This window comes from Dermacentor variabilis, chromosome 5 (assembly GCF_050947875.1).
Source record: "Dermacentor variabilis isolate Ectoservices chromosome 5, ASM5094787v1, whole genome shotgun sequence".
Lineage (NCBI taxonomy): Eukaryota > Metazoa > Arthropoda > Arachnida > Ixodida > Ixodidae > Dermacentor > Dermacentor variabilis.
The window spans coordinates 98,804,069-98,825,825 of NC_134572.1; the positions used below are offsets into that span (position 1 = coordinate 98,804,069).

A 21,757-nucleotide genomic window follows, 5' to 3' on the forward strand; every position below is an offset into this window, starting at 1 on the left:
TAGGAACTCTCTAGCTACACTCGCTCCATTGCTGTATGCTGTTGCCATGGGCCATTCTCATAGTAGCTCTCCACTAGTCATAATCATCCTCTCGCAAGCCAACAGTGAAATAAAGAGAGCATTCTGTAAGCACATGCTTATAGGCTGGGGGCAAATGTGCAAATTGTTTCTATTGTAGGGTCTCAAGAACGCTTGGTAAAAAATAAAATGACAGCACTGTGGCGCAAACACACAATAAGGGGATTTATTGGTCCTTCTATACAGTAACACCAGATAGCCAAAATACATACAAAGAATTGAATGTGCCGAGGAATGTACTTAAGAAGTGATAAAGTCCAATGCACCATGTAAGGATACTGAGCAAATAATGTTTACCCATGCCGTACAAAGAATTGAATGTGCTGAGGAATGTACTTAAGAAGTGATAAAGTCAATTGCACCACGTAAGGATACTGAGCAAATAATGTTTACCCATGCCAGACACCGATGCCTGTGTGATTTGCAGGTGCAGTGGCGCAAGTGAAGGCCCATCCAAGCTATCAGATTCATGCATGATGGTGCCGATTTCCGAAGCTCAATGGGAAGCTTTCCACGGGCTTTAGCCCCTTTGAACATTCCGTCAAGCTAGCTGTCAGTCCATGCATGCTGCTATCTCAAAGCTGAACAGAAAAAAGCAAGTTCCTCTTGCGCCCATGTCATCCACGCCGTCAGGTGGGGCTTGCATCGGAACACTCACATCACTCGTCGCAGCTGCGTAACTATAAACATCAGGAAATGTTATATTTGTGCAGGGAAAATGAACAATAGGGGATGCGAGATACTCAAGTGTCTTAGCAGCAGACCACTTTGGTTGTTCTGTGGTACCAATACTGTGCAAAACACGATGCTGTTCCTACTGCTTTTAATAAAGTGCTAGCTATTATAACTTTTCTCTGCAGGCAAAACAGCATTCTTTTTTTTTAATGTTAGCATTATGCATTTCCATCAGGTAAAAAGCTCTGTCTGTGTGAGCCTTGAAAGTTGACAAGTTATGGGGTTGGTTATGCCGATTTATTCTCAACACCTTTTTCCCCGCAGCAAGGAACAGTGGAGGTGCAGGGCAGCAGACATCTGAACATGGTGATGGTGAAGACTATATCTTGGGTAAGAATTGCATTCCAAGACGTAGGAGTTAGAATCGATGGCAGGCTCTTTACTTTTCCTCTCGTTCTTCATCCTCACTCCATCTGGCCTTCCTGTTGGGATATAAGATGCATATGTTGCTTTAGTTATCAGCTTGAATGCATATTTGAAGAGTACTGAAGTGCACTCTGTGGAAAGAATGAACTGTGCAAAAGACTGAATTACATGACGAGACCAACTGTTCTGGTCGTTCACTTTCAGGGCACACAAACTGCAGCAGAACCTCGTTGATATGATCCCGTTAAGTACGATTTCCCGACGCCAATGTTAGTGATTGAGAACACAAAAAATTACTCTATAGAATTACGCTCATTTCTTATCGGTTCATGCGTTCCTGGAAAGCACAATCTTAAGGCACCAACGTTTAGCGTGTCGCCAAACTGTGATCGTATGATGTGCTTTTCGGCTGCTAGGTCCCATTTAAACAAGAAAAGGCATGATATGCACGCGATCAACAGCAGTAGCCGCCTGCTACAGCAGCTTCCCTGCAATACCCGCCTGCCCATCTCATGCAAAAGCACTAGTGCTCAAGCAGTTTGTCATTCCAGTACAAGCAAATGTTGCCGCATTCAGAGCTGTCACCACCAGCCCAATTGCGATAAGCAATTTCACTTATGTACCTGTTTCACAGGACATGGGGCATAGTACCTTTGGAAGGGTACTTCACGCCATAACCGAAATACACTGCCATTCGTTGCTGCAGGTGGTGTGAAGTGAGCATCACATTTCGCTCTGGCAGCATTATATAACAACATTGCCTACTAGCTTGATTTCATTTCGGTTTCCCAGCACTGTCTCAAAGCACTACCCAAATAGGGAAACGGCAATGTGCATCTTGGGTCACTCTGGCCCCACCAGCTCAACGCGCATTGGCATCTTGTGCTGCAACAATTTGCGCCAAGTGGGCATGTCAAAACTTCCTACCAAAATGCCCTGCTCGAAGAAGCTGCTGACCCAGGCCAAATTCGGGGAAAAGAAACGTAAGCTTGCTAAAGCTGCAAAAACGACAATGCACATCTCGGGTCACCAGCTTGGTGCACGTTGGCATCTTGTGCTGAAAAAGTTCGCACAATATTGTCAACATTGTACATAGATGTTAATTACAGTTTAGCCTCAAATTTTTTAATTATTACAGATTGAATGTTTTCCCAGTTATTACATTTATTATTGTGATAGCAATTTTATGGACACTTCAGGCGCATTTCTGCTGTCACTGTCACCGTAAGGTTCTGTATAAAGTCCAAGGGCGATAAAGCTGTCACAGTGCACTGTATGCTGTATGTGCGAGTGAAAGCGTGCAAGGGCGAGCAGGCCATTGCAGTTCAATCTCGCATGCACGAGCAAGGAACGCGGGCCGGAAGTGTGGCTTCTCCTGTTGTGCGCGAGACACAGAGGTCAGGCGAGGGAGGGGGTGTTCTTCTCCGGTGGCTCCTAGAGTTCCTCGATGTCCTCCTCACCCGCTGCTCTGTACAGAGTGTAGACAACGACGGCATCTACTACGGCATAAAGCACACGAATGGCAGACATTGTAGTAGACGACTTTGGCGGACGCCGTAGGGATGTATTGCCAGTCCTCGTGTGTCATGAAAGCAATTTGCGACATGGCCAAAGTGTGCGCCCACACGAGCCTCATCCTCAAAGCGATCTGCGATGTTTGCAGAGTGTGCGTAATGCTGGTAGCTTCGTATGCAATGTGCTTTCGATGTTTTATTTACATTGAAGAGAGAGATAAATTAAGGTCAATTCGCTTGCTGCTGCTGCAATTCCTCACTCCAGCATTTTGACAGCATTTTGCACAATGAGCACATCTTGCTCATTGCGCAAGATGTGCTCATGTTTACCTGTGCGCACATGACACCGTGCTTGTTAATTTATTTAAGATATGTTGGCGAGTTAGTTGGTTTGAATCCATGATAGAATGTGTAAACGTGACTGAACAATGACGTAGAAAGAAGCAGACACACAAGGGCAGCGTGGTCTCTGTGTGTCTGTTTCTTTCTACGTTCTCATTCGTTCACGCTTACATATTCTATCATAGTTAATTTAGTTAGTATGCTAATATTTAAAAGTTTATATGGCTGATAAAACTACTATCCTTACTTCATACAACTATCTACTAATTTGCTATCGCAATCGATGCTTCGCGTTTTGGGCGGAAGCGCAACTTTTTTTCTATTGCGCTTTCTTCTTGCTCCCCCCTCTCCCCCAAATGTATGAACTAGGTTCTGCTGAATATGCGCAAACCAAATATAGAGATTTCTAGTACTAGTTTTCTTAGTTACCTTGCCAGTGTTTGCCTTTTTCATGTCATGACACCAGTTGTTCAAGATCCTTGGCCTTGGGGAACCACATCAGCCTTAAAAAAGTGCCCAGCTGCTCTAGTCCTATGCGTGGAGAAAAAGTACAGATGAATGGTTCCCTGAATAAACATCTGCACTCAAGCAATTATGGAAAGTTTGTTAAGCAAGAGCTCTGGGGTCTGAACTGCTATTGGCAACCAAGTACACAGCTCATTCTGGTGCAAACATACAAAAAAGAGCACTTACAGTTGAAACCACTTATAACAATATTCAGGTGCCACGAAAATTCCATTGTTATAGCCAATAATTGTTATAACTGGGTTGCATGAAAAAATAAAAATTGGGGGATGGCATAGCTTTTGTGAGAAAACTATAATGGCGGAGAGGCCAGTGCCCCTCCCCATCACCTTTTTCCATCTGGCTGCTGATTGCGTTCACTTGTTTAACTGCTTCCTGGGCACTTCAATCGTGTGTAACAAGTCGCAGCTGTCGGCGTTATTAAAGAACTGCACCATACTGCACTGAATGAGGAGCCAGCGAGCAACATGCGAGCAGTGCAGTTGGCACGGCCCATTTGTGTTTCAGAGGGTGGGGCGGCAAAGAGCTGTGGGTGCAGACGAGCTGTGTGCACAGCCCATTCGTGTTCGGAGGGGTGGAAGGGCGATGGGAGAGAGGTGCACGGAGATGGCTAGAAAATGAGTGCGTGGCGGCTGTTGGAGCAGTGGCCCATCATGCAGCGGCTCAAATTTCTCATTTTCTTCTTTTCTTTTCAAGGATTTCGCATTTCGCCACCTTTCGGCTCGAACACCCAACAGCCAAACTGCATCATTATAACCGATAATGCGGCACCGGGACATTGTAGTAAGCGGGTTATTTCACCATGGAAAACATACAAAAGTTGCCAGTGCAGCAGCTTCTCATTGCTATAACCGATATATTGTTAAAACCGGTATCGTTATAAGTGGGTTCGACTGTATTGCTACTTCTATACTACGATGCCAGCCAGTTGAAATACAAGGAATTTTGTCGCCATAGATTGCTGAGTGATCGAGAAAATTGGACTTGTCAGGCATTGTTACTGACCAAGTGTTCACCCATTCTCAACAACAATGCCTTTGTCATTCGCGGGTGCATTTCAGCGAACAGAAGCATGTCCGAGTGACAGTGTTCGCCCGTATTGGTGTTGCACTCAGCTGAACTGGAGCACTTACATCCTGCAGCCAAAGAAGCGGAAGCAAGTTCCTCTTGCACCTGAGTTTTCCATGCCATTGGGTTGCACTAGCATTGGGGAAACTAGCTGTGTAACTACAACACCGATATTAACCATCGCGTGTCATTTGGGAAACCTGAACTTCAAGAGATGCGAGAGTCATGCTAGGAACACGAACATGAGAGGACGTGAGAAAATCAAGTATTCCCACTGGGTGAAAATGAAAATGGCACAAATATTAGTTTGGCAGGCAGGCCTTTGTGAGCAACACATAGCGTTGCAGTGACGAAAAAAAGGGGAAGTGGTAGTAGAATGATGTTCAACTCAGGTGCTCACTTTAGGCTGACATGAAAAGTACGCATTTGCAGTGTCATGCAGCGATAGCACTTTTCATGTCGAGTAAATGTAAATGATAGATGCAAAGCTATTTTTTGCCAGGTTGCACTGACGACATGGGTGGAACCGAGAAGCCAGCGGCACCCACGCCACAGGTTTGCAAGACGTGTGGAGCCAGCTTCAAGTCCCGTGCAGGCCTGGCGGGCCATGAGCGAGCGCACATCGTGCTGCGGCCATTTTCGTGCCCTGTCTGCCCACGGGCCTTTGCGAGTACAGGCGCAGCCTCCAGACACCTCCGCAAAGCCCACAACACGACATCTACAGCTATACGACAGTCGGTAGTGTGCTATGAGCCTGTTGGACCGACTCTGTCTTCGGCTTAGTGCTTGTGACAGAAGTGGCTGCAAGGAAAAGACTGTGTTTGCTTGCACCACGTGGGAAGGAGCTTGCACTGGCATGTGAAAAGTTTGTGGGAGTGGCTGAGTTTTCTTTTAGTATGCTTTTGGCTAGTGTGAACCGGAGCAATTTTTCAGGCCGCATTGAGAGACTGGTATGAGTTATTGCTGCCCACATTTGGTCGAGTTAGTCCTTTTGATGGAATGCCTACATGCAACTTATAATAAAATTTTCTCCTCAGAATGCCCAAAAGAAAGTGCCATTCGGCGGTGCTAAAAATTGAGTGCAGGAAAGGATTTTCATAGCCACAGTAGCAAGCAACTGGAGTACGAGCTTGTGACTGGGCAGAGGAGATGTTCTTTTATTTGGAGTGTGTGAAGCTCAATATCAGTTCCTAAACCACTAAGCTAGTTTACTGTGCAACAATAATCGACTTTGCCTCTAGGTATCAATTCATCTGTCATGCTTGCAACTTGAAACATATTAAAATACTAGTCCTAAGCATGAAATGCTTCTTGATCAAATTGTGTGAATGGCAGCTTCAGAAGCAGGAATGTTGAGTGCAGTCAAGTTGGTAGGTTACAGTGAAGTAAACATGAAAAAAAGAAATTGTGGCTAGACTCTTAAATTGCCTTACCGAATTTCTATGAGCATTTGTGCCACAGAAATTTAGTTTCACTTATCACCTTGAAAACAAAGCTGTGATGCTGTCTTTGCAGCCATTCACATTAATGTCGCTGGTAGAAGAGACCAGGAAAATGAGAATGAACTTTAAACCGGCTGGGTGAACCGGCTGAATGAACAACTTTAAACCGACTGGACACCAGACCATTTTCTGAGTCTGAAATACTTGGGGCTATACCCCCTTCCATCGCTGGCAGGAAAAGCTGGTCACACACTAGCACAGTTTCTCTAAGTACACTGGCCTGACTGATGTTTTAGTGTCGTTTTGTGCATCATCTTGTGTGTTCACAGTGGTCACTATTTTTATCTTAACTTCATTGTAGGTTAGCAAATCGGACATTCATCTTTCCTATTGCTGCTTTCTTTCTTTCTAAAGCACTGTTTCTCACTAGCTTATTGGTGGACACTGAGCAGTGAAGCAAACGGATGCACAAACAAAAATCCCACTGTCATGCCATAAGCGAAAGCTATTTTGGCAGTTTCATGTTTATATCACCACTGTGATATCACTACATTTTTTTTTTTTTGCTCATTCACTGTGCTCCTACTCTCCTCTTAAAAGGGTGAGGGGGTGAGCGACGATGCTTGGCAAGCTGCATACTAACACAGAAATATATGGGGGGGACAAGTGCCCGGCTGCCTGTTGTGCTTCCCCCCCCCCCTCCCCGGCTATGTCACTGGTTGCAGAATCAAATTCAGGCCATGGCAGCCACCACTCCCAAAATTTGATAGGGGCAAAATGCAAGAACACCCATGTACCATGCATTGCATGCGCGTTAAAAAACCTTGGGTGGCTAAAATTAACCCGAGGTCTCCTACTACGGCATGTCTCATAATCAAATCGGGGTGCTGGCATGTAAAACCCTAGAATTTAGTCAAATCTTATGCCTGCAAGATTTCTCACTTCATCACACCACCTAATTCTCTGCCGTCTTCGACTATGCTTCCTTTCTCTTGGCACTTATGCTGTAACTCTAAAAGACCACCGGTACTGTCCTACACATTACACAGTCTACCCAGCTGCAATAAAGTGATAGTGGTGTTTATTTTGCACCTTACGGGAGTGACTTAATGAGGCACACTTTATACGGTGCAAAGCACTATGAAGGTCAGTGAGGGGAAAATAAATAAAGTCCAAGGTATCCAAGTCTAAGATTGAACATTGATAAATTCATAAAGTATAAAATTTTTGTCTGTCAGTGGGAGGAGCTGTCTATGAAGGGTGGCAGATTGGCCTGTTTAGTAATCCATTTTGTTGCCCTAGCGTAGAGTGTGAAGTGCTCGTGTTTATCTGTCATCATCTCGTCCCTTGCCTCGCCCTACATGTCTTGGCAACGAAGTCTTCAAACTAAAGCCTTAGCAGTCAGCCTCTGTCAATACTTCCCAAGTGTTCATCACGACCCTTGGAGTTGTGACGAACACTCGGTTGTCATGCAGTGTGATTGCTAAATCTCTCATTTTAGGAACTCTGAGCTGCAAGCTCTGGATACCTTATGAATGCTAAAGCAGCCTATGTTCAGCAATTTGAAGTAAGGGAGTACCTAAACTTGGTCTTCATTTAGAAAAAGTGCAATCTAAAATGCAAGCATGCATTTTCTGTTAGCAAAAGTCACCCCTACTAGTGTACCATTTCTTCCAGTGATTTTTAAGCTTACATGGTTTACCATGTCTGTAACCTGTAATATAATGTTTAAATGTCAATGTCTCAATTCTGTTTGTACAGTGAAATGAAAAAGCCCATGGCTTCACAGAAATCTCAAAAGAGGTTGACAGGATGTAACCCAAACCACAACAATTTTCAGAGCACTGAATCTAAGACAAGAATGAAGTTTTGATGCAGCCAATGCATCCTCTCTCAAATCAAAACATACATTGGATACCTCCTAGTAGAACCATGAGACGACCACTAAATTTCAGGCTTTTTGATGGATTTCGTGTTCCAGAAACATTTGTTAATCAGCTGTAGCTGTATACTAGGGCCTAATGATATGCATATGCAGCCAAAGCAGAGACCAGCCCTTACTTCAACTTTCTTGCTATAGGCTATCATGTGGTTTTGTTTTGTAATTTAGTGAGGACAGTTATAACAAAAGGGAAATTAAAGGAGTACTGACGTTTGACATTTTCGACTCGTGTAATTTTTAATTTTCTTGCTATAAATGAAGATTCGAGCCCTCTAATGTGTAGAAAAAGCACTGGCAAGCATCAGAGAACCCCAAATAATTTACTTTAGCCTCTTCCATGCCATGCTATTATCTTGAATTTTGAACAAAAGTGGCTGGGCATAGGACTAGTTGGTGCTGATAATCTGTTTTCCCAGAGCTGTGTGTCCATTTTGTTCATGTCTGACATGCTGGGAATCATCAACCAAACATGGGCAAATTATTTTTAAAACCCCAGTTGCCAACATGTTTCACTTCCTCTGCCAGAATAAAACTCGCTCGTACTTGTGCTACCCACTGCCCACGGGTGGTGTGCTGCCATCTACCATAAGCACTGCGACGAGACCAGCTTGTTCATGGCATTGCTAGGAAATTAAAAGTACCGCTGGTGAGCTGAGCTCATTCTTTGTCATTATTATCAGAAGCATGTGAATGAACCCAGCTCACCCATGGCACGGAAGGGTGGCACAGAACACTTGTTTTTGTGAATCGGTTTTGGTTTCAACACTTAGCAGGTAGATACGTCATGACATCATGACGCATTGGCTTATACCTTTCCCGCGATTGCTGCAACTTCCACTGACAAGCTCAGGCAGAAGAAACAGGCAAAGCGCTGATATATATTTCTTTATGAGCAAGTTTATCATCCCAAGTTCTATTGCTACACTACGTCAGGAAATTTTGCACTGTGTCAGGATGTCACGATAATATCGATGATGCCAGGTCTGATGTTTCGAGACCATCATTAGGATCACATCAAAACATCTTATAAGTGCTTCCCAACCTTTATGCATGCTAAGTACAGTAAAACCTCATTAATACGTAGTTGGCGGGGAGCGTGGATAGGTGTGCACTAGGAAATTAACTAGTTAACTGACAGTGGCACATGAGCAGCTATTGACCCTTTTCATGGTGATCCCACAGGCGCTGCCATGTTTGATCACATGGTGCCGCATCCATTGCTTGCCTCAACTGCCTCCATTGCCTCCATGTTTACAATGGGTTTGTATGATGCCGGTGTGGCTTAGCAAACCTCTGTATCGGGAGATATCGCAGACGATGACTGGGTTGGCGAAACAAAGCTTTGGGCACAGCTTCAAGAACATGCAAAAGCACTTTTTGAGCTGGTTAAACGATGTCCAAATGGCACGAGCAGCGTATATAGTGCTTGTTTTAAAAGCGGGGCCAAATATGTATTCCAAGCTATCCAAACTTTCCACTCGTAAATTGAATCAGGATTAGTGCATATTGCTCTTTGTTCTCTTTTTGGCAAATATTTTGAAGTGGCGGCTTGTCACATTTCTGACTTCCTCGGTGCAGTCACTATCTGATTATTTTCTGCCTAATCGCTCACAGGTGTGTTCACTTCCGGTAGATTTGTCCTTGCTGCGCGCAAGGCTTGAAACGTAGCTGTTTTGCACCTTTTAATACCTTGTAGCAAAGACGTGTTGTCGCTAGTAATTCGCTTACTCTTGTGGACAGTCGCGAAACATTCAGCTTCGACTGTTCACGCACTATCGATGTTGTCCGTCATTTATTGTGCATATATGTTGCGCATATATTCAAGTGTGCGCCCATTCACTCATAGACACATTGGCGATAGAGTAGGCGGGCGTAAGTGTCCGTGCCAGTTGGGGTAGATGTGTGTTGATACTGTGCATGAAACTTACTACGACAGGAAGCAGCACTACTCTCTTTGTCATTGTTTAACGAGCGGTACTCATTCGTGCCGATGTTCCTGGGCTGAAGCACTCACTGTGAAGGTGAGCGATACAACTCTGGCGGATGAGCAAATTTCTGTATCCTCGAAGAAACTCGTACATCTCGAAGTGCCAGTAACATGTACAGACAGTTGCAGCAGCAGTCTGGGAACTTGTCCACACAGATTCATTCCATTCCTTAATACACCAGTCACTATTTTTGTAGCCAACTACTCCACACGTCTTTAATCCACATGATTCAATCCAGCACGATCGGAGCACAGTGTGTTAGCAAAAACTCAGTTGCATTTCCCACAACTGATCGCACAGAAGCAAGGTGGAAGCGGTAGTGCTTTAATGTTTGTGTGCTGTTACTGAGGCTACGTGCAGCGCGCCGCCGAAAGCGCCATCTCATTTCTCTGGAACAAACTGCTCCGCGAAAAGGGTCAATAGACTTACCAGCCAAAAAACAAGATGTGTTAGTTCTCACTTAAGAACAGATGCAGGCAAGCTTTGTTTGCAAGCAGACAGCAAACTTTAGATTCACTTGCCACTGTGGCAGCCTTGCAGCGACGATGGCATCCTCAAAGTCGGCAAGGCCACAAAGCCAGTTTCTCCAACAGGCCCCACTTCTCCACGTACACCCTCGTGACGCTTAACACACTAGCTGCGTTGGATACGGAAGGGCCATCATCTTCGTCATCATCCATGATGACAACACGGAAGTCCTAGGAGCTATGGGAGCAGGAAACATGTCATGGCTACCATGTTTTGATGTCACTGTTGGTGGCAACTGCAGTCCGGGAAAGGTCCGTGCACTGCAATTTCACTATTTATGGTCTGCGCGCACAATATTTTGCTTATCCCATGCTTGTATGTGCCGAAAAATGAAGTAAATACTGTGCACTAACCATTTGGCATGGGTTAAGTAACTATGGCTTACGCGGTCAGCCAATAAATTAGGTTCAATGGTGACAGGGTTTCATCGCCACTATATTTCAACAGGAAATACTTATTAAGCGGCTACATATTAACGAGGTTTTACTGTATTGCCTTTTACATGTGATAACCTTGTGGTAGTTCCTACAAATTCGAAAATATGTGTCTGTACTCCATTAAGAAACAATACAGTTAATAATCTAAAGAATTGCATTAACTGGCAATCCTCAGCTGAACTCTACAGCATGAATTAAGCAACGTTGTGGTTGGGTACCATTATAGCGAAGATTCTTTGTCGATCTCGACAAGTTCACTATTGTGAGGTTTACTGCACTTCTGCCGGTTCACAGGGCAGCAGACACTAAAGGAAGGTATTAAATTTGGTGGCTCACGGTGAAGTCGATACAGTGACTGGATTTTAGTGATAGTGAAAAGAAAAATGGCAAAGTGGTGTATGTAGAGATGGCGTGGAACAGGTTGTGTGCAGATGACTATACAATAAAGAAGCATTTCATGCTTGGAGCTAGTTCCAGGTACAGATTATGTCTGGTTTCACTCAAGCACAAACTAGAGTGCTTGCATCCCTGTCTTAAATATTTTAGAATGTTGGTTTGCTGAATGCCTACTGTAGCAAGCTTTGTGCAACACGAGGGTACGAGTTGAACACTGAGACGCAGCAGAGCATTGGAGCAGAAATGCAGCAGCATAATTAAACAGTGTTACTACAACCAGCTTTTGGTGGTCTAGCATTCTTTTTTTCGCGTTAACATGTGAAAGTAATTAAGAGGATGCTTTAGCTCAATGCCAACTCCAACTTCCATATTCAAATACATGTAAAACACAGAAATGCTTTCATCAGAGAACCGCTGGACCAATTTGAGTGAAATTCATTACATCTAAGGGAGAAAGCTGAATTTTAGTGGCTGTACGAAGCAGAATTATATTTCGGGGCCTGAATTTTTTTCAACTATTGTTGAAAGTCAGCAAGTTCCAAAATTATTCAAGTCCCGGGTTCACAAATGCGTAATTATGCATCAAAAACAGATATCGCAGTTCTGTAAACTACATCTGTATGGAGCATCTGAAGCAGACAAATTTGATATATGAGTTTACAGCTTATGTGAAATTGATACAATATTTATATAAGTTTTGAAAAAGTCCTGCTCGCAGACTAGTGGTATACTTCAGAGCTGTTTATAGTACATCAAATTTGTATGCTTTAGCTGTCTCAGGGGCAGTTTACAGAATTGCAATATCATTGTTTATTGTAGGGTTACAGAGTTGTAACCTTTATATATACTTCAGTCGTGTGTGTTTTGTTTTTCAATTTTTTGATTTTCAAAAATGTTTGTAAAGAAATTGGTGGCCTAAATAACAAATGTTCTTCTTACAGCAGGTAGGTTTAAGCTTTTTCTTTCAAATGCAACAAACTCCATCAAATTTAGTGTAGTCATTGCAGAGCAAAACAATTTCTTTTTTCCCATGTGTTTAGATAGGAGCTCTCGAGCTAAAGCTTTCTTTTAATGTTGAAGTGTGGTGAGTGTGTGTAAATGCATGAGCAACTGTCGATATGTATGTCTCTGTAATGTTTTGGCAGCTTTGTTAAAGCCAGAGTTGTTTGAATGCTGCCTCCTTAATGAACGGTGTAACAAATTCAAAGGCAGTAAAAGATTGAATGTGTGTGATTGCAGAACAGGCTGTTGTCATAATGTAAAGATAACTCTTGTAGCAAATCTTTGGTGAAAAAGTGTGTGGTATGAAAGTCTTGAAAATGAATTGTAGGTAGGAGAATGCCAATGAACAAGGTGTCACCGACAAGATGTCCGTGTGTGTGTGAAAATAGTGTTGTAACGTGGGACAAGTGCAGTTCTTTCATTCCTGCAGTTACAGTAGTTTGAATGTATCTTTTCAAAGGTACAAACTAACATGTGAAGGGCTCTTAGTTTTACGATGTGTGCCACTTGCAACTTTAGATGTTACTACGATTTGCTTCTTTAAAAAAATCGCAAAAATATGTTAATAGTACAGTCAACTTCCATTAATTGGATCTTGGTGAGACAGAACTTATAATATTATCCAGTGGGTCAAATCAAAAGAAAGAACAGAGAAAAAAAATAACCCTGAACATCTGCGGCTTTATATGGCAGTATTTACACAATCCCAGCATGCCCCTAAGTATAGTCCAACACACACCTGATTTTATAAAAACAAATATGTAGTATGCCTCTGATTTTACCATTCAGAAAAATGCTAAGTTTATCTTCACATAATGGAAATTTATTTTTACTTAAATGTGCATTATCATCATTCTCAGGCAGTTAAAATGTTGCTGAAATGTTGGCGGCCTTTTTGTCACATCGCTAAAAAGATAGCTGATCGCTAAATAGAAAAATTTTTTTCCTAAACAAACCAAGAAGTCTCTCTATATAGTGCCAAAACTGGTAAAATAGCAACACTAATTGGGATAGAGGCCCACATCTGTACTAACCGCTTTAACAGTTTATCATGTGATGCATGATTCCGACACACAAAAAGTATGTAACGCAACTCCTTTGGCACCAACTTAGCATGTGAAATAACATTTATTTTGACTGAGCTTTCATTATGAAAGTGGCATGTCATCACCGCCAATCTACAGGAAAACTTGTTCTTACACCACCTTGAAATCACAATGGCAATCCACATTGCTGCTAACACAGTTTCAGTTTTGAATCAGATTGTACCCTGTGGAAAAGTTTAAGACATTTTCTTGTAAAAAAAGGTGTGTGTTGGAATCTGGTAAATAATGATTATCTTTGACTTCTGTCTTCAATCCATCCATTGACCCCCGGCACTGCCAGAGCAGATGCTGTAGCCATTGGAACCATGATTAAGGGTCAGGTGCTAAGCTTTTAAATTTGAATTATCCAAAAAGCCCCAATTTCAGGACCAAAATAGCACAAGTCCTGGCCCATGGGTGCTGGCCACAATATTCATTTGGGATTAAATTCACCAAAAAATTGAAATAATCAGAGTTGAATTAGCAAAAGTCTAACGTACCATATTATTCCTGTGCTATAGCATATCATTACCCTGATACATGTGTCTTTAACCTGTCATATGCTTGGGTGGTGTGACTTATTTTGTTTTTGCTTCGAACTAAGCAAGCCAAGCGATGCAGTCGTAATGCAGTATTCAAGCGCATTGTCATGCAGTGCGCAAATCTGACAAGAAATATCTAGTCTTTTTTACCATCTTGAGGACAACTTATTCTGTGAATGCACTGAGGAATCTCTCGCCCATTAAAAGCAAACTTGCTGGGTCATGGTTGTCTGTGCGGCGTATTTTAGCTGCCATGAAATTTATTTGCTATGTGTTGGCATCGGCCCTCTATGTTACATGTGTGGAACTAGACTGAGTAAATTTTATGTAAATCTTTTTCATTAACTGCCATCAAGGTGCACTCTGTGTCCTTTGAAGCTGTTCCAAGTAGAGGTTAGTACTAGGTCTAACTAAACCTTTAACATAATGAGCAGTTTACAGCACTGCAAAAAGCTTCGTTGTCTAAAGTCTACCTTACCTAAAAAGAAAAGCAGTGTCATGCGATTATGCCCCATTATCATCCTCGAATTTTACTGGTAGGCTCTCTTGCATGGTGTGTGTGTGTGCGCATATGATTTTGTGCTAGGGAACTTTCAGACTGCTTCAATTTGAAGTTTTTTGCAAAATTGCTAAAGAAATGAAGAGGTTAACAAGCTTAACATTGCTAAAACACCATTCTGGTAAGCAATTAGCCACGTGAATGAAAGCCAAACAGTGCATTTGGGCACGTGGGTTGGAGGCGGGGAGTGAAGACCGTTGACAGTGGGCATGGAGACAGAAAATATACATAGTTTATTCATAGATTAAGAGACCCCGAGTCCAAGGTTTTTCTGCTGTGTTACCTTCGACGTCATTCTTTGCGGCATAAGCATATATGGCATTCACAATGCCTAGAGCAATGGTTCTCATCCAAAAGGTGCAGGGAGTGTTCAAATACCAGTAAGGTGGTAGGAGGAATGGAGCATCCAGGTTATGGGAAAGGGTTGCTGTAGTCATTGTAACATGATGCATGCTGCAGCTGACTGAGTATGGATTTGACTTTGTTTTGATGCAAAAGCGTCAAATGGCCAATTGCACAAAAAAGCCGCCGGCATCTGTAGCAACAAAATTGGTTACAATGTCACTAGTGCGCCTTGTGTGCTCATGACGCTGGCTCGGATTTGCTGGCTCAGGCCTTGACGGAGCAGAGCGGGCGAAAGGGAACACCTGCTACTATGGTATTGCGTGAGGGGGGAGGGCATCACCCCAACACCATGTCGCCCTCCCTCTCGGAAGTCTGTGTTATCTGCGTGTTCCTTGTCCATGCAAGCTCTCGCCTGCATTCTAACTGCGCCTCGGTAAGGTCAACTCAAAACCCGCCAAGCGTCTCAACGCGCTCGTTTGCCCACGAGGAGTTCGTAACTTGAAGGACTGCTCAGCGGCGTTCAGTAGGACATTAATGCTTTTGCACTCACAACTTGTAAGAAGTGCTTAGGTGTCCTCAGATTTTTATTGATATCCATCTACTAGCTCATTTGTGTGTTCTGATGTCATCACTGAGTGTTTAAGCAACACCAGGATAGGCATTGTGTGTACATGATCTAACTATTTAGTAATGCACACCACTCTGTCTGGTTTGTAAGTCATATAGATGAATGATGGACACATTAGGTCATTAGCAATGGTTTCACAGGCCCTCAAAAATTCTTTAACAAATCTTGAAGGGTTCTGTTTGCTTCTATGGGCTCCTGTGCTTTATTTTGGTACTGCTTCTTTCTCTATTGGAGGCTGCAACAAGCTCAACAGTGCAAGAAAGTGGGCTAGTTGTTTGTTTCTTTATTGTTGTGGCTCACGCTTACTTGTAGATCAACATGATACACTGTGTGTGCTGCATTTATTTTGTGTGTTTTGTTAGTGACCAAAGTAATGCAACAAGCATATGACCCAGCGTGCATCTGTTTGAAACCTGTGACAGTGGGTGCAGCAGTGTTTTATGCTCTCTGAAGAAAAAGTATGAGCGATTCCACAGTAATGTCACCAATGTGATAACTTATGGTATATTTGGCTGGTTGCTTTGAAGCGCTCAGAACACATTCACCTGGTTCATTCAGAGCCCTCAGAGACACTGTCACTTCCAAACTTGGGAGTGCGGCCACCAAGTCGAAGCATTGTGGGAACCAGTCGAATCTACCATTAGCTAGCACTTGGCTTGAACTTGTTCAACATTTGAATTTAACTGTGTAGGAATGTATTTACTGTAGTCCAACATTTAAAGTGTTTCAAATAGTTGCCTATAGTTGCTAAACCATGTGTTGAACTACAGAAATATTCATTACCGTCAATGAGTCTAATATCCTGCTAAAATAAGCAATGAAACTTTGACCTTGCACAGGTGTAATAGCGGACTACGTTCATTTGCAGATAGACTTTTTTGTTGTTGTTGATCCTTTTGAAGTCTTTTATATACATTCCTTAACGTATTAAATGAATGCATGACCAAGCATTTGTTGTAGGCAGGAGCGAGAAGAATGACGGAAGTCGAGGAGCTTGATTCTTTTGTTAGTACCACTTCAAGGCAACATTTGTAAATCATTTTGTTTGAATTGAAACTTGAGATAAAGAAACGCAACTACCGTTGCTCCTGGCTGACCCCATCCTTCGAAGTTCTTTAATATATTGCATCGACACTTTGTCCCTTATGCTCACGCGAGAATTTTAAAGAGGATTGTTGTTGGAGAAAAAAAGCAGGCCTTCTGTCACTGTGCTTGACTGATAGGACACATTAGTAACATGTGTAGCTGATAAAATGCTTAAGTGTCTAGAGATTCCTTGGTTCTACTTTATGTGGTAGATTTTGAAGCATGTATCTGCTCAAATTACTTGGCAGTCCTTGCACCATACCCGGGTATTCTTGCACAATTTATTCTCTGGTTATTTCATAAGACCATGTATGTGCATGGTGCACACTTTTGCGTTGATTTCTCTTAAGGTGCAGGTGAAGTCATTTTGGGGAGGAAAAAAGAAATTTAGTCAAATACTGCCATTTCAAAGCAGTGCTGGTCGGCCTCATTATTTGTTATATGGCTGTAAATTTTTTTCTCACTATATGATAGGCAAGGTGACCCAAGCTAGCTTGACAAGTGTACTTGGTTTCTGCTAGGAAAAAATAAGGGAACTGCAGTCTGAATAAGTAAGATGTTTGGTAATGTGTGTACGTACAATCTGCTAGGATGAGTACAGCTGAGGCTAAGCACTTGAAGTGTCATGTTGAAGGAAATCAGTGCTGGGTCTCAGTGCTAGCTTCCGGCCTTCAGCTGCCCAATTATGACTTTGTTCAATGCTTGCAGCAGGTGATGAAAAAGAAATTCACTTGACAGTTCACTAGGCTTTTACAAGTTCGCTGAGAAAGGGTTTTTTTTTTCCTTTCTTTTTTGGTTATTTTTCTTAAGAATAGACTGCAGCTAGTCAGCTGTGCCCTGTTCCAAGTTGGAAACATACAAGCTGTGTGAAAGTCGCCAGGTTCCTCTTGTTTTGCTAGCTTGGCAAGTTTAAGTGATAAGCACTCACAAATGTTCTCACTCTTTATGTCATTTAGGTACTTTATCAGTCAGCATGTTTTGCTGGTGGCCGGGTGCACGCATTCTTTAAAATTTATTGTTTGTATGTAGACATTTTGTCTGGGTACCACTAATGGCAGCTCAACACATATAAGCACAATAACGCATTACTGATTAATGTGTTTGTGATTAGTCTGGATGAACTGCAGTACACTGACCTTCATTTTTTCCTGATAATCTTATAAGGAAAGGTTTCGCTCTTACCACTGCATTGCTTTCGCTCAAATTTCACAGTAAGATTGCATGTTATGGCCCTAATAATTCAATACAACACTTAGTGCTGGTACTCGTCTGGTTTGTCAACAACAAAAATTGACATTGCCTTCATCTGCACCCCCAATAGCGAGCAATGTCTGTGGTGGCTGTGATGTTACCTGGCCCCTTCTGGCATCTGCAATGCCGCAAAGCATGGCCTTCAAGATTATATTTCTTCCTTTAATCGCTGGGAGGTGGAGCTTCAATGTGAACACCAAGAGGCGAAAGCAAATACACCCTTTTTTGTTTTGACCAGCCAGCAAGGACAGTGCCAAATGCTGTTATGAACAATTTGGACCATAGCATGCAGCCTTGCTGTGAAATTTGAGCAAGAACAAAGCAGCAGTAGTTTCAAAATCCTTTTGAAAGTTTTTAAGTGAAAAATGCAGGTCACCTTATAACTGTAGCAAACTCCTTGCAGCACTGTAGCCAGTACTTTACTCTATTGGGTGTTTCCAACCTTCTGGTAACCTGTTTCTTTTTCTCAGCGCGGTTATCTCGCCGGATATAAAAAATTTATGCAAGTTTTCCAATACTAGAATCTTACCCTTGGCTGTACCTCTGTCTCTCTCATGTGCTCAGTTATTTATTCATTTTCAAAAGTGTTGCTTGCAGGTGCATTTGTATGTATAAGCACATTTTGTTTGAAACAGAAAAGATCATTCATAAAGTATGGCTTCCTTGTCATGTGCACTCTGAATGAATGACTTTCACTGCTGCAAAACTAACAAACCACACTAGTGAATCGTGAGGGTGTTCCCTGGCCCTTCCCCTTTATTTGTAAGTAGGCTGTAAGTCTGCTTACAGATATTTGGCTCTTAAGGCAGCTGTGCTTTAAGACTTTCTTTGACCAAGAACTCACATCCACAGACTGCATTTGTTCTTCGAAGTGGTCTTTCCAGGTAAGAAACGCAAGTGTGAAGGCTTTCCAAGAATTATTCCAAAATTTCATGTGGTCTGTGGTCGTAGTTCCGTCCTCGCTGGTCTCCCCAGCTAGAGAAAAAGTATTGTTCCCATTCAATAGCCTTTACAACCATTGAACTCGTGCAAGTATAAGGATGTGCAGGTGTTCGGCAATGGCAAAACTGTTGAATGGAAACCATTACCATTACCTTACCAGTATGTGGACAAGTGTTTTCAATTGGAAAACATCCTAGCTTGCAAATATCCTTTTTTTTTTTTTGCAAATGGCCGAACTGTTGACAAGATGTTGGGCCAAGCCAGAAGTCCCAAAGCTCTCCCCCATCTTGCGATAGATGGGCTGCTAGATATAATTTTCTTTTGTCGCTGTTTGGTTGAATGTAACATCAGATGGCCTTGGATTGCAGAGAAGGGATTGCAACCGCACATGAAATCTACTTATTGATAAACTTTGCCCATAATATATTAGGCTTTGGGGTCACAGAACAAAAGCAGGTAAATCCGTTTCATGACTATTGCTGTAATATTAGTACTTTGGTAGGTTGAGAAAAATAATGTGTCGCCTTCTATGGAGATACCAGGATATGCTAAGATAATGAAAAATATTGTTAGATAAACTTTCCCTAACATGGGCTTGGCCATACCATAGTAACCTGCATCAAGCTGTACCTTGGCATAACTTGTCTAAGCAACGTGAACTACTTGAAGCATGGTCAGTATCTAATGTCAGACAGAGGACAGCCAGCGGCACAGCCTGTGTCGTAGACCTGAGCGGCCATATACGATCAGGGCATTGGTGAAAATGCACAGCTTCATGGCGACTTCGGTGATGAATTATCAACAAGAAAAGCCAGCAATGCCACCACCATCTATCGGGGGATCACAATGTGCTCCCAGGCGCTGCTGTTGGCAGCGGTGACGCAGCATACAGGAGCATGCATCTGATATTAGTGGAGGGTGTATAGAAGTAATAACGTCTTGGGTAGATATCGAGCAGACTCAAACTAGAGCCCTAGAACTTGGGAAGGGTGTGAGAACAACTCTGTAAGGCTTCTTTGTCTTTGAGGTATGGGTTGCTCGAGTTTGCACACATCTGTGAAGGAATTTACTTTTAAGGTAATAGAATGTACTGATATAGACCATCTGTATAAGCATAACTATAACAGACATTGTAGATGTCTCATGAGAGGCCAGCAATAATGGCCTCTTACAGATGCATGTCTAGGTGCGTGTTACTACATGAATAAAGCGCATTTATCAGTTGAACCAGATAATTGCTGCAATAATCCTGAAGTGACAGTCTCTCATGATGTCATCACTAAAAACAATTTACACTCTTTGGGTACATTGAGGCTTTGTGGTACAACAATGATCTAGCGTGTGTTTCCTTTCTTTCAGCTGCAGGCCCAGTACTTCCGGTCATGAACAGCATGTGTGTTAGCGTGACATCGTGTAGGTGCTCTCCTCAGGCGCTTTGTTCGCCAAGGTCTTAGCTGGCTTTACATGCATTTGGCGTATCTGAGATACGGGTATCTTGTAACCACTTCCAGAAAAAAGAAAAACGGCACTTTCACACCTCCAGAGTATCGTAGCAAGTCACAAGAGGTATCAAAATGTAGGTCTTAACGAGACAAGAAACGAGAATCAGTCGCAGGGTAGATAAAAACGGTACAAGCATAATTAGCGCCAATAAAGTAAAATGTTAACCACATCGCACTGTACCCCTGTAAAGAGTGCACTGCCGTAGATACAGATATATTGAGGCAAAGCCAGCACATGGCACACTTTTGGGAAAAGGAGCAAGTTCGCTACCTTGGGCTAAGCAGGGCTCCCGCGAGGCCCACAAGAAGCGATGATTAGTCACAGATTAGTTAACATTAACGTTACAGGCGCAATTGGCACCAATATAGTAAGAAAATTGGCCACATTGCACCATGGACAGCACTATTTCCGGGATGGCCTCCTGGTCGAAAAACTAACTCTTTCGTTACCGTGCCTATAGAAATAGATCAATTCTATCGACAGTTTTTCTGCATGTTGTTTTTCTGTTGATATTCGTAAACCAGTAACATATTATGCACCAACTTAACTGACGATTGAACTTTAGCTATTTGTCAGATTTGGCAAATTGGGGAGTGTGGAAAAATGAAGCTTCGACTGGAGGTCTTGTCGAAATTAACCTCCAGTGCACCTAGCATTTCTTCAATAAGATGTAAAATGTGCGCTTCCGTTGACTCGGCATTATATTTTTTTTTTAGTATAACTGAAAATATCAAGTGCAACTTTATTTTCACCACCATGGGAATTGCTTCTGTCCATCGGCACTTCAACAGCGCACGTGCAAATTATCACAAGCAATCCTTCCTGCCTTGTGGGTTTTTCAGTCACACAAGTGCACGCAGCCGATTTCAGACCGACCTGACCAAAGCTTGACTAGCGGTCTTATCTCTTAAACCTTAAAAACCGCCTGTGAAAGTGCCTCTATTCATTAATGTACAATGTGCAATACTCCACATTACTGTACAGCGCTGTACAGGAGCTGAACAAAGCATGTAGAGGCTCCAGTGCCAGTTCAACATACATTAGACCACCTTGCATGTTCATACAGAAAGCTTACCTAATACAATGTTCAAGTAACAGGAAGCTTCTGCATGCTCCCTGACCTGTCAACCATTGCTTCGGAAGCCTTAAGAATGCAGTAATAAGCAGACCAGGTACCTGCACTGCAGCGAGTAAAAACAAAGGCTCCCATTACAATAGGAACTTGGGTTCCCGTTTTTACAATTGTGAAGCTACTGCTTTCCCTCGTATAATGTGGGCATCACTATAGCTAGTACTGATGCCAAGAAATCTTTATAATAAATTTGTGTGTGATTTGACTAACAAAAGTTGGGAACCAGGAACCACGTAGGTGCATATTTTTTTATATTTCAGATTATTGTTTATTTTTACTCTCAATACTTGTATTAAACATAGCAAATTATCATTGTCATTC

At 42.5% G+C, this 21,757-nt stretch overlaps 1 protein-coding gene across 1 annotated transcript in view; it reads left to right on the forward strand.

Annotated features, from left to right (window-relative positions):
- Nucleotides 1-18,526, forward strand: part of LOC142582965 (uncharacterized) — a 35,204-nt gene extending 16,678 nt beyond the window's left edge. Inside the window, exons 6-7 of the mRNA XM_075693138.1 lie at nt 1,078-1,143; nt 5,131-18,526. Of these exons, the coding sequence (XP_075549253.1) occupies nt 1,078-1,143; nt 5,131-5,411 (347 nt within the window). The 3' untranslated portion in view covers nt 5,412-18,526. The remainder of the gene's footprint in view (nt 1-1,077; nt 1,144-5,130) is intronic.
- Nucleotides 18,527-21,757: the final 3,231 nt, after the last annotated feature.